General features: G+C 41.8%; 2 protein-coding genes across 2 annotated transcripts; one reads left to right on the top strand and one right to left on the bottom strand.

Moving 5' to 3' along the window:
- Positions 1-4031: 4031 nt before the first annotated feature.
- On the top strand, positions 4032-6389 carry bcl2l16 (BCL2 like 16). The gene is made up of 3 exons (XM_062418210.1): positions 4032-4142; positions 4250-4861; positions 6125-6389. Exons 2-3 carry the CDS (start codon positions 4379-4381, stop codon positions 6251-6253), a joined length of 612 nt encoding a protein of 203 aa, XP_062274194.1. The 5' UTR covers positions 4032-4142; positions 4250-4378; the 3' UTR covers positions 6254-6389.
- A 526-nt stretch (positions 6390-6915) lies between these two features.
- tubb2b (tubulin, beta 2b) lies at positions 6916-9550 on the bottom strand. Its single transcript, XM_062416700.1, has 4 exons — positions 9444-9550; positions 8435-8543; positions 8213-8323; positions 6916-8094 (listed from the first exon to the last, which is right to left on the bottom strand). The coding sequence occupies exons 1-4, from the start codon at positions 9498-9500 to the stop codon at positions 7034-7036; spliced, it is 1338 nt and encodes a 445-aa protein (XP_062272684.1). The 5' UTR covers positions 9501-9550; the 3' UTR covers positions 6916-7033.
- Between the last annotated feature and the right edge of the window lie 4465 nt (positions 9551-14015).

The following is a 14015-nucleotide window of genomic DNA, read 5'->3' as shown; positions in this document are numbered from 1 at the left end:
ACACTGACAAAAACACCTCAGCAGGGATGAAAATGACAGAAATGGAAGCATTGTGTTCAACAGGAGGAGGGGGGTCCGCACCATTATAATAGTATCCACCCATACAGGCCTTTTTGTGGCCCTTATCAACTCATTCTTTGTTGGGAGAAACTCTTATCCTCTGACTCAAGGTTAAACCTACGCTGTTGTTTTTTTTTTATTGTTGATAATACTTTCTAATTGATTTACTTTTTCCTCTGGTGAATCTGAACTAAAGCAGGAGAAGAAAACATATCAAATTCACCAGGAGCAGAGCTGAAAATAAAACCTGTAGATATACAAATCAACTAAAGACGCGTGTCAGGTGAGGACCCGGACTCTCAGGGGCTCCAGATTCACTCCATATCAGCATATCAGCTGGTTATAATTTGATGAATTGTCCTTTTCCCCCTTTATTAAGGAACTTGCAGGGACCAACCGTGCATTAGTACCACCTGGGGCCCCTGGGCACTGAAGCTCATGTCCCCCAAACAACTTTATTTTATTTTATTCTGATTGGATAAGGCTGCTGCAGGTCAGGTGGAGACCATGACACTCCATATTTAGTTTTGGACATACAAGGTTTCTGACAACATCATTAAGACAATGAGTCAAGCCTTGTGTTGTATTTCTGTAGAGCCCAACAAAAAAAACATGATTAATAAAATCTCCCCTTTCTGCTCAAGGGCCCCTGGGCACTTGTCCAGATTACCCGTACGGTAGATCCGGCCATGGCTGAGACATGAGTCATTTTATCATAGCAGTACTGTGGGGCAGCAGCTAGATATTATGTTCATTATTGATTAATCATCAATTATTTAGTGTGTTAAATGTCAGAAAATAGTAAAAAAAAAAAAAAAAGTCAAAATTCCCCCATGCCAATGAAAACATATACACTGTGTTTTATCTGACCAGATGTTTAAAACTTGAATTTTCTTGCATTTTTTTCTTTTAAAAAAATCACCAAAAGTAATTTTCTGTCAATTTATTACATTTAGATGAATGAACTGGCTCCAGACCAGAGCTGTGAAGCATATAGTCTATGAGCCAGAACCGGCAAACCAAGGGGTACTAAGGGTCCAAGTATGGGTCCAGAGAACAGAATACAATTCTCTGAAAAAACAGTCAATACATATTGTTATCATATTTAAATCATTCATATATTAAACATCAATCAGCTGCTTCTGTGCAAAATAATCTGCAAAAACCTGAGACATGATATTGTTGAAATTGCTCATTTTTCTTAAGACATCGCAGCATGGTCATCTGTTTTATAAATAGATGGTTTATTATAGTAAAGTTATAATATATATTATATATTATATATTATTTATAGGTTATTAAGCCATGGTTTTACTGGTTCGGCCCCCCATCTAGACCATGACTACATGGAACAATATCACGCTGCAGGAATGAAGTATGATGTAAATGACTTACTCAAAGGTGGAACTTTTTTAGTGAGGCACCTAATTTATAAATAATGTTTGTAAATGAACAGATGAATGACTAATCGGTTCAGATTACTGGTTGGAGTCTAGGAGGTGGGGGTGGGGGGTGGGGGATAAATCTGGCATGAACAGTGGGGGTCAACAGGGTTACGACAACAAATCTCTCGCCACGAGCCACCCCCAGCAGGTTAATCTGCCTGTGATGTCACCGCCAAATGATTCCTAAACAATTTTAGTGACCAAAAAAAAAAAAAAAAAAGGCAGCTGCAACAGTGTGTTAGTGCATGTTTCCTCTTAATTTTGCACCTTCCTCTCTCTCCTCTGCAAACATCTCTCTACTGGAGACAGGAAGCCCCCCCCCCCTAACTTGCACATGTTGCAACATGAACATATGAGAGGCCTGATAGGAGTCTCTATCAACCCTGCCACTTCCCCTGTTCCCTGGCTCAGCAATGAGGAACAACTAGGTAGCCATTTTACACACTCACTCTGATAGTTCATCTAAAGTAGCGTGTATTAGAAGTGTGTGTGTGCAGGAGGGAGGAGGGGGCGGGGATGGGGGGGGGGGGGGGGGGGGGGGGGGGGGGTTAGGGTTCTTTCTGGATGGTTAGCCTTATCTTCCCTCCCGCGCGCATTCACAATGTATGCTGCGCCAGATGGCCAGAGAACACAGAGCCGCTAATGGTACCACTTGATCATGTCTTCCCTCGTCTATAAATCAGTATATTAACAAGGAACATAAATGCCATACACGGAGCGTTTGATTGATCCCCATGTGACGCATAAAGCCATTTCATAAAAGGAGAGGAAACACTTAAAGGACAATGTATGTTTAGCCATGCGTGCCTTAATGTTGGTCCACAGGAGAGATCTCACACACATGTGTTATCCACATTTTACCTGAATGTCATTACACTGGCTTTATATATATATATATATATATATATATATATATATATATTGGTGAGATTGCTGATATCCAGGTGGGGGAGACTTAAATGGGCCTGCGTGTTTGACTCAATGCTCAACAGCTTTCTTTTAAAAGTTAATTGTAAACAAGCGGTTATGTACTCAAATCCAAAGGGAGACCTATCAGATTCCACACACACCCATACACACACATACACTAACGCAGAGTAGCATGTCTCCAGTGATACACCACTGCTCCCATGTGGTGAAATTTAAGTCTCGCTGCAATGTAAAAGGTCACACACCTAAATAAGTACTGCATACTTTCTCACCTCCCTCTGCTGATACTGATCCATGCAGGAAGTTTTGGTTTTATTTTTTTGCAGGTCTCTAGATTTTTTTTTTTTTTTAACAGCCAGTATGAACAGGAAGAATGATTGCAGTGAAGAAAAACACTGTTCATATGGACTCCTGACACATTTGTCAATTTTAAACCTTGAATGTAATCTTGATGCACTGTCTTAAGGCACTGTGTCAAAACCCTTATTAATTTAGCTGTGCATATATGGGGTATATTACATAGGGTATTTAAAATGGTGAACGTGTCCTTTATGGGATCTAAATAAATAGGATGGGTTCAAGAAGTTGAAAATTCTGAATTTTAAAAAGTACTACAGCACAAAATGTAAGTGTAAAAAAAAAGATGTACCCTATTAATCCATGGAGTATAAAAAAAAGTCTCTTTAAAAGTCTCTTTAAACAGGGACTATTTTTTGTCAGATTGTAGTGCCACTGAAAATGTTCACTGTCAACAATGTTGACTATACTACTAGAATTAAGGTAAGGTATCTTTATTGATCACCCTAGGGAGAAATTCAAAAACGGACACAACAGTGGCTGCGTAATGGTGAAAGTGATTAAAAAAATTAAAAAAAATAAAATTAAAATAAATACATAAACTATATACAGTAAACAATCTCTGCGCAAAATAATCTGTAATTATATAAATCTACAATATACGTAAATTCCTGATACTATATACAAGTGTGCAGTGTTCCTAGGAATACAAAGTAATATTATTATCTAGGTGAATGATCATTTAAATATTCAAGTCATATTCAAATTTAACCCCTCGCATGATACAAACACTCTGCACATTATTCCAAGTATTCAAAACTATAATCTCATCAGATACTATGATTTTTTAAGCAGGATAAATGAAGTAAAATGTGCAAAATCCATTATTTATTTATTTTTTCAATCATTGTGAAAGTACACACTTCCAATATGAGCTTAATGGAAAAAAACAAACATTTGGCATAAATACATGAAATGAAACCTAAAAGAAGGTTTTAACTCCCATGAGAAAAGGTTTACCATATTCCTGATTCTGTGTGTAATGTTAGTGTCTTGCTGACAGCTGTAAGCCATCAGCATTGTACAATCACCTTTGATTTTTTTTTTCTTATTAAGCTAACCTGCTCCTCCTCTGTCTGCTGCCTCTGAATTTAGCCCTGCTGCCTGTGCTGCAATGGAGATGTGTGACAGCACGGCTATGCTTGTGCATGTGAGGTTGGAGATCAGTGTCAGTTTCCAACAAGAGCTCTATATTTAGCCTGTGAGGGGGACTGGGTGACCCAGTCTGACTACAACACACACACACAAACAGACACACTCCTCTGGACTCCCCAACGTTGTTTCACCTGCTGGTTGTGTCTTTTGTTTCAGTGTATGTGTGTTACACCTGTGTGTCTCAGTGAAGAGGAGGTGAGTACTAAATGCTTTATTTCCTCATGTGAGATGACACTGCAGTATGTGTGTTTATTTCCTGCTCTTCTATACTAATGTGAATTTTTAAATTTGAATATTAATAGCATCCTGGAGCCACTGTGACAGCTTGATGTGACTTAGAGAATGGTTATGCTGCTTGGCAATGCAGCTGTCATCTGTGGCCTGATGAGAATACAGCTTGGTGATTAGTGAAGTGGCTGTCAGAGGAGGCCATGTGTCAGTCTGAGGCACCAGAGGCCAGGCTTGGCCTGAACAGTCCTGACCCACTGGTGAGAGAGGCTTTCCTGATGGCTCATGACTACATAGACTACGTAACCACAGGGGGGGCAGATAGCACCATGGGTCCTGCCCCTACAGACTGCACTGCAGCTCTGCGCCACGCTGGCGACGAGCTCCTCTGCCGCTTCCCCATCTTCTTCAGGCGCTGGCCTCGCGTCTTCCAGGATGTGACGGAGGACACGGCCTGCCCCATGCTAACGAACCTCCTGGATGAGCACTTCTTCCCCCCGGTCACAGGGGGGCGGCGCAGGGACCTGGCCTGGAGTGCCGTGCTGTCGGTGTATGTTCTGGCTGGCCAGATGGCCCTGCACTGCCATGAGAGGGGCATGGAGGCGGTCCTGCCCCGGCTGAAGGAGTGTGTGGGGGCGTATGTAGAGAGGGTCATCTGCCCTGAGATACAAAACAAGGGAGGATGGGTGAGTGCTCATATGTGAAAATGGGGGCTGATTATGTGTATTTAAACATATAAGCATCCAGACTATCTTAATACAACATCAAACAGCAGTGAAAACACAGCTTCCTTAAAAAGCAGCCAACCCTACTTGAACCTATTATACCCAAAACCCCAGAAAGCTACTGGTACTATTATTCTGGAATACCATCCTGCTCCAGGTCTCCTGTGTGTCAGTTTGTGGTAATTGATTAAACATACACGTATTTAGGAATATACACCATGTATGCACAATGTCAGCTGAATTAATTTTTTTAAACTAGATTTTGACACAGGGTCTGAAGATCATCAAGCATCAAGATGATGTAAAGGATTGGTTTAAATTTGGCAAGTGTGTCTTAAACCAGCAGTCAGGTGTCCGTATAAACAGTGAAAGAAGTTCTCCTCTCTGTCATTCCTCCTGTTCATACTGACTATTAAAAGATCTCCTTCAAATGTGCTTTCAATGGAAGTGATGGAGGACTAAATCCACAGTGTGGCCACACAGTCATTTAAAAGTAGATGAAAGCCAATAGTTAATAGGGTTGATTATAAAGTGCAAGGTAAGTGCAAGAGCTGTGGTGGAAGTATAGTAACAAAAAGACTTTGGCACTAAAAATATTGTAACGTTGAAACATAGAAGATGAAGATTTGACTCATTTGGACGCTGAAGCTTCATATTAGCTTCACTTCAACTTTTAAATCCATGTTTACACAGAAGGAGGACTGTGGATTTAGTCCTCCATCACTTCCATTGTAAGTGTATTATGAAGAGATCTTCTAATGGTCAGTATGAACAGGAGGAATGATTACAGTTAGAAAAACAGATTTTGATGTTCATTTGGGCTCCTGACTGTTGGTTTAAGACAGAGTGAAAAACTGTAAATCATTTAATGTCACAGAAGTGAATTAAAACTTTCATTTAACATAATTCATGGTCCAGAAGAAGCAGTGGTGAAGTAGTAGCTCAAATGAGAACTGCTGACGGTAACACAGTCATATTGTTTTTTTTTCAATGCTGTTTCCACCTTAAATGAAATTCTATTTCTGAACAGGAGGAATGATTACAGCAGGAAAAACAGGTCTCAATGTTCATTTGGGCTCCTGACTGTTGTTTTAAGACCCATCCTTTAAAACATAAGACTCCATATATTTCAATTTCAGTATATATTTCCATATTCTCTCTATTAAAATATGTAATACTATGTAATACTGTTTGACAATCAGGTCTACTTGATATCTCTGGCAGGGTGGTTTTGTGTCACGCTTCGGAGAGAAACAGGACTTGGAGGGCCAGGTGAAGAAAGTGTGCTGTTGGACATTGGTGGCTTTGGCCATAAGCATCCTCACCTACTTCATATGGAAAAGAATGGCCTAGTCAAGACTGCCACCTAGTGACCAGAACCAGAAACTCTCCCAAAGAGCTACTTTAATATCGAAGTGTCTGGCCTGCTGTGTCATTTCGACCTGTATAAACAGATGTATTATAATATATAAACTAATAAATCAGTGAATAACCCATACACTGCTGGAAATATCATTTGTAGCATCTGTTTAATGTTCTAACAGATGTATAAACTTGTGCTAATGTGTGATGTAAGGACTATTTAAGTTATTTACATTAATCACATGCTAAGGAAGAAAAGTGAAAGCTAATATTGTTTGTGGAGCAGGAAATGAACTTTGAGCTGGCATTATAAATTAATCTGGACTGAGCTCTATCAGGTGTGTACAAAGTCTGACATGTAGGATTATAGTGCTATGGTCTGACCAGGCTCATGTCATTCTAACTACCATTAGACCGTGTTTTCAGATCAGCTATTAAACCATAAAGGAAAAAAACTGCTGGAGTTCAAGGTCAGTGCATTTGAATTGAGGCAAATTTTTGTTATCTGCAGTTGCAAAGTTACTTTCATTTCAGGAAATAACTCAATGCAGCTACACTTTATGTACAGTGTAGTACATTTAGTAGACTAGTCCTCTTTAAATACTGAATCATAATATACTAACTAGGTAATTAAAACCAGCGAGACAAGCCTCAAATATGTGGAACTTTTTATTAACATGAACAGCAGACAGAACACTGAAAACTGGAAAAGACTTGGAACGTTACATTTTCATTGCTAAGATTTAGCAGGATTTTGTAAAACAGTGACATTTAAGCCAGCTCCTCTTCTCCTTCCTCCTCAAACTCTCCCTCCTCCTCTGCGGTGGCATCCTGGTACTGCTGGTACTCAGACACCAGGTCGTTCATGTTGCTCTCTGCCTCGGTGAACTCCATCTCATCCATGCCCTCACCGGTGTACCAATGGAGGAAAGCTTTGCGCCTGAACATGGCTGTGAACTGCTCGGAGATACGCTTGAACAGCTCCTGGATGGCTGTGCTGTTGCCGATGAAAGTGGCGGCCATCTTGAGGCCACGGGGAGGAATGTCACACACGGCGGTCTTGACGTTGTTGGGGATCCATTCAACGAAGTAGCTGCTGTTCTTGTTCTGCACATTCAGCATCTGCTCGTCCACCTCCTTCATGGACATGCGGCCACGGAAGATGGCAGCCACTGTCAGGTAGCGGCCGTGGCGTGGGTCGCAGGCAGCCATCATGTTCTTGGCGTCGAACATCTGCTGGGTGAGCTCTGGCACAGTGAGTGATCTGTACTGCTGGCTGCCTCGGCTTGTGAGGGGAGCGAAGCCGGGCATGAAGAAATGAAGACGGGGGAATGGCACCATGTTTACAGCCAGCTTACGCAGGTCAGCGTTGAGCTGTCCGGGGAACCTGAGGCAGGTGGTGACACCGCTCATGGTGGCGGAGACCAAGTGGTTTAGGTCACCGTATGAGGGGGTTGTGAGTTTGAGGGTGCGGAAACAGATGTCATAAAGGGCCTCATTGTCGATACAGTAGGTTTCATCTGTGTTTTCTACGAGCTGGTGGACCGATAGTGTGGCGTTGTAGGGCTCAACGACTGTGTCTGACACTTTTGGGGAAGGCACCACGCTGAAGGTGTTCATAATGCGGTCGGGGTACTCTTCACGGATTTTGCTGATGAGCAGTGTGCCCATACCAGAGCCTGTACCGCCACCCAGGGAGTGTGTGAGCTGGAAGCCCTGCAGGCAGTCGCAGCTCTCTGCCTCCTTCCTCACCACATCGAGGACAGAGTCCACCAGCTCTGCACCCTCCGTGTAGTGACCCTTGGCCCAGTTGTTGCCAGCACCGCTCTGGCCTGTAAGAGAAGAATTGAGATTAAGAATTGCAGCACTCAGGGTGGGGAGGTGGGGGGAGGGGCTTATGAGTAACAGCTGAAATTTTTTGGACAAGTGCACAAAAGAGGAAAGGCTCACCGAAAACGAAGTTGTCTGGCCTGAAGACCTGACCGAAAGGTCCAGACCTCACAGAGTCCATGGTGCCTGGCTCCAGATCCACCAGCACAGCGCGGGGCACATATTTTCCTCCTAATTTAAATAAAAAATAAAAAAAGGTTACAAATCAAAGGTAGGGAACATGAAAGACAATACATCTGTACAGTTTATGCAAATTAAAAGTTGCAGCTGATGTCAACATACCTGAGGCTTCATTGTAGTAGACGTTGATCCTGTCCAGCTGCAGGTCGCTGTCACCGTGGTATGTACCAGTTGGGTCGATGCCATGCTCATCGCTGATCACCTCCCAAAACTGTAAAACAAAATTAGAAAAAAGTCAGACATGTAAGCTTTCAAGCCCTCTAGTAGAAAAAAAACATGTATTCAATAATCTATCAAGCTGGTTTAAGTGCTGCGTTTATTAGTGAGTGTTTATAATGCATGTGTAAAGAATATATAATCAGTTCAAACCCCATTTCCCGCCGTGCCGCTTTCGGCGCGCGCGGCCTGACCCCCCATTGGCTGTTACCCATGGGTTATAAGTTTGAAATCTGCTTGCTACGTCACTAACCGCCAACACCGCCCACTCCAGATAAAAGCCGGGCGCTGTTCAGAATGAATCGCCATGTAGGCCTCAGTGAGACGCAGCAACGTTACAAACAAAAAAATATTTTCCTTCGAAAAAAAATTGTTGTTTTATACGTACATGCAGTGACGTCACTCTGAATGTTATTTGGTCTAATAGTTACACGGTCTACTGCCCCCCCCACCCTCCTCCTCCTCGGCAATCCCCACTTCCTTTTTTCGCATTGCAGTAACGGTAGTCCATCGAACAATGGAGACGTCGTTCATTTTAGTGAACGTTAATCTTGCCACTAACGTTAACGGTTAACAACTAGTGTTCAATGCACAAGGGCTGGCATAACGATTTTCAACTGTTACATTTTACAACATGCCAAAATGTGCTTAAAATTGTTTAAATTCGGCTAAATCTCGACATAATATCGTCTTTAATACATCCCAACAAACGCATTGTGTTTAGATTTAACGTTAGACAGCAGTTTTTTGTAGAAAAGGCGCATTGATATTCCTAGGGTGTGGTTTCTGGGACGCCAACTGGCACAAAGCACCGGCTCCTGGAGCAGACAACACGGTGTTTTTGGATAAAATAACTCCATTTAGTAGTTAAAGTACACAAAATAGGTTTACTAACCTTAGCTCCAATCTGGTTTCCGCACTGGCCGGCTTGAAGATGAACAATTTCCCTCATTTTGTCTGGAGGTAGAATAGACCTTCCAATGTATGACTTTGGATTTCTTGATGTGCGCGCCCAGTATGTCTGCTCTCCTTTTTATATCATAATAAGACCCACCCACTGCGCCTCAGCTCGAATGCCTATTGGCTCATGCTCGCACGTATCCTTTACAGACATAATTTTAGACCAATTGCATTTCAAATGCTTATTCGCCATTGGCTCAATTCGCCTGTCAATCACTTTCATCTCAAACGTGTGACTGTCTTGTAATGTGCAGACGTTGGCCTACTTCCCTCATGATGGCGGATAGAAAATGCGACACTGACAACAGATTTTTTTCTGCATGTCACAGCCGGGCGTTAGTCTGTTGTAGAGACTACGGAACATTTTATTACGTTGATCATTTGAAACTATTTAGTTTTGATCAACTATAAGACAGTAGTCCTTGTTAACTGCTAGTTATCCACAGTCCACGTGGCTGACTAATTGAGTACAATGAGTCCAGTTTAGCTGAAATTTCACCGGCGGAAACCGCCTCACCAGGACTGTCTGGCCCTGAGTGTAGGCTACATGGCTACAACACTGATTTTCAGTCATGTGCCTCAGTTATTGTGCAGCTTTTCATTCCAGCCAAACACAGCTGCAGCTCATTTAACAGATTAGTTCACTTTTTCATGGGTCAGTAATGAGCTTTTGTACAGTCTGTTTGGAATGACAAGCTGTATTCTCAGCCTTGATGGTGTATGATAGAAAACACAAGCAATGACATAGGCTATATGTGCTGTAAATCTCAGTGAATACATATTTTTTGTGGTGTTATAGTAATATAAAGATATAAATATGCATCTGAGGAACATTTAGATTTTATGCACTGAAAATAACAGTATGGCCTTTAGGATCAACAAGGGGAACCAATAAAAAGAGACTGCAGTGCCCTGATAGATGTGACATAATGGTAGTGATTGTGTGTCGGTGAAGCAGTTAAAGCCAGATTTAATGATCAGAATCAAGAGCAAGTTTACAATAACTCCTATAAAAGATAAACATACAATCAATATAAAGATCTAAATATCAGCCTCTCATGTGTTAGATTCCATCTCAGCCAACATCTTGCTGATTCGTTCATGAATCTGATTATAATGTATGAATTGAAATATTAGAATCCAGCCTCTGTGAGGATTAACCAAAATGCACAGGAGCTGACTCAGACACAGGATGTCTGGAGGAGAGAAAAAGGCTGCGGACTGCGCTCCCTGCTGTAAAGCAGTATTGTGGAATGAAGGCAGATGAGCTTATTAATAGTTAATATGAATGCCAGGCAAGAATGTGGCTGCGACGCCATAGCTCTCCTGCATGGGTGCAGTTGCCGCGGCTGTATCTCTAAAGACAGAGAGAGAGAGAGAGAAGGGGGAGAAACATCACTCCCAGGTGCTTGTCGCCATGATGATTATGCTTCCCCACTGGGCGTTGCGGACTTCTGTGCATTAATACAGGGCTTTAAATAAGCTTTTCATGGTCCTACCAAGGTTTTAGAGCAGTGCATGCATGCCATGCATTTTTATGTAGATTAAATCCTTTGCAGACCAGTGAAGCCTTTCTGGGGATAAATGAGCAGTGATTCATTCAGTGCTTCTCATTAAATCTAAATAGTGTTGTTATGAATTCATCAGCTTGGGCCTTTGTGTTTTTTTTTGTTTCTTTTACAGGAACACCACTGCTATGCTTATCACATTATACTGTATGTAGGTCACAGTCATAGTCTCTACTGTGTGTGCATTGTAACATGACACACAAAGACCTCCTCTGTGTGCTCCATGGCAGATATGTTACAGAGAGGATGAGTAAGGATGAAAGCATGATCATCTCTAGCTTATAGTGATGCTCCTAGGCCTTATGATTTGTAGTTTTATGTTTTCAGGTGTGTCACTGAATTGCAGGGCAAAAGTTGTAATGCAGATTGCGTTTAGCGTCGCTGCCTCGCGCTGTAGTAACCGATTTCATGCATTAGGATTTGGCTAAACTAACCTGCGACGTTAGGTGATAAATTAGAACCCTTCAGCAGCTGGTGTGTAATTATCAGATGTAGTGAGGAGGAAAAGAAGGTCTCTAGTGCACTTCGTAGCTAAGGAACAGGATTCATAGCTGAAGTCACTGAATCTCCCACCAGCTCCTTTGTTTTTAAATATTTAACCTTCACAAATGAGCTTTCCCTAACCTTGAGTTGCCTAAACGGAAACCAGACGCATGTAGTTTTAATTTAGAATCAATTTTCTACTTATGCTTATACATGGCCGAAAAAAGTATGCAGATGCTCAAATATTACAGCCATATCTGATGGCTTATGATCAGTGTTCGAGTTCATCCGAAAAGCCGGACAAACACAATCTGTGGCTGTATGCTGTAGCATTAACATTTCCCTTCACTGGAACTAAGAGGCCCAAACCATGAACAAAAGTATAGAGTGTTTCAAATGTGGTTGCTTTACAAGACTGCCTCTTTGTCCTTTTTGTACGAAGGTAAGAAGATGTGATCTGTTCTATTTTTATGAGACACACAGTGAAAGATATTCCTTTAATAGCACCGAGTCAGACAGTTATGTGTTTTATCCAGACAGCCTCAAGAGTTGGTAGGTATTTTCTTTGATCTCACTCAGTTTTGTTTCTCTGCAGTCTGTTGCCTTTGTGCCATAGCCGATCAATTATTCATTGAATCTTTTCTTTGGGAGGATGAAGTGTGCACATTAAGTGGGTTTTGCGGTGACAGCCTGAGCAGGTCAGCTGGAGCTTAATGCATGAAAACCCTTTCAGTGCAACTGGGAGGAGATTTAGCCATTTGAGGATTTTTTTTTTGAATCCACTACACCCCATGATGAAGCACTTTTCAATGTGTACTTACAGCACAGGAACGGGGCAGTGTGTCTCTGTGAAGCCCCGTTGAACCAGTGCAGCTCCTCATGACTCAGCATCTGTCAGGACACTGCAGCATTCGGCACTCAGCCCCCATCAGCCAGATCAATATTGCAAAAAGGAAGCAGATGCTGCGGGGAGGGGACACACCCATCGCATCAGCCCTGCTCCGATGTTGTAATGCTTTAATGAAATTGCCTGTGAGGTCAGTGATTTGATGAGGATTGATCATATAGTATGTCCACTTAGTAACAAAAAGCATTGCAGACACAGTCACTGTCTAACAGGAAGGAAATATGAGAAAGAACACAGTGTTTGGATGTAATTTAAATATTTTTTTAAGCATGCAAAATTCGTACTGGACTTTTAACAGGTTCACTGTTTAACATCATATTTACCAATAATGGTTGATTGTCATTTTATGTAGAGTGCTTTGAATCTAGTAATACAGTTACTTGTCAAAACCTATCTTGTACTGTTCTTGTTGTTTTTCTGTTTCAGTTGGTTTCTGTTCCTGAATAAATTAAGTTTTGTTGTGTCCCACATTTCCCCCCCCCTCTTGGTCATGTGTGCTTTCCTTCTAAAGTCTCCTCCCCTGACACGGTGAACGCCCCGGAGGTTTGGAACCACTGGTGTGAACAAGACGCTGGTATGTAGTTTAAAATGAAGTGTCAGCTCAGGAGTATATACAAAACAGATTTAAATACAGATCAGGATACAAATACAACACTGAGCATGAAACATGAATTACTGTTAACAAATTACAACATATTCAATGCAACGTTGTTACTGCAGCTTGTGCAAAATAATTATGCACGCACAGGAACTCAAAGAAAAACGCCTTAATGTATATTGACAACAACAGTATTGATTTGTACCAGCTGGGCGACTGGCCCTGTTATATACAGTAGATATTATGGGGAACAAGTTATCAGGGTGGACAGGTGTCGGACAGGAACAGCTGGACTCATGTACAGTATGTGTGCTGATTCACTCTCATATCATGTTACTGACTCCTCAGTGCAACAGCATTCAGCCGAGCTCACATTCTGCTGTAAACCACAGTCCTTTCAATTTGTGGACACACATTGGACACCGTCAAATTGTGTCAGGAAATACTGCGTCCTTTTAAATGCAGGTTACACCCAGTGCTAGCATTGTCAACAAGGGATGGAAAATACAATGGCTCAGGTGGGAAAGAAACAGAATGAATAGACTTTTTTACAGAGATCTATGCTTGAAGCCTGATAATGATATTTTGGATTCAGGCCACTGATAGGTCATTAACAGTGTTTAGCGGTATGCAGAATACTTCGAAACTCCATTGTAACCACAACTGCCGTACAAAGTCAACCAGTAATCTGATGTTTTGACATGTATGTTACCACACAGAAAGTATTTTGCCATAGAGATTCATCATCCCTATGTTCCCACAGCCCTATGTTCCCCCATTTCTAACCCTAACCCTCCCCCTTTCAAAATTAGGCCCTATGTTCTCTCAGCCTTATTTTCCCTAAAAAGATTTTCCACCAATTTCCCTAATGCACATAACGTGTGAGACAAATACAGATAGATAGATAGCATTTGCAGTAACCACTAAATGGATCGATAGATAGATAGATAG

This window comes from Scomber scombrus, chromosome 4 (genome assembly GCF_963691925.1).
Source record: "Scomber scombrus chromosome 4, fScoSco1.1, whole genome shotgun sequence".
In the NCBI taxonomy this organism is placed as follows: Eukaryota; Metazoa; Chordata; class Actinopteri; order Scombriformes; family Scombridae; genus Scomber; species Scomber scombrus.
This window is presented reverse-complemented; position numbering and strand designations above follow the sequence as displayed.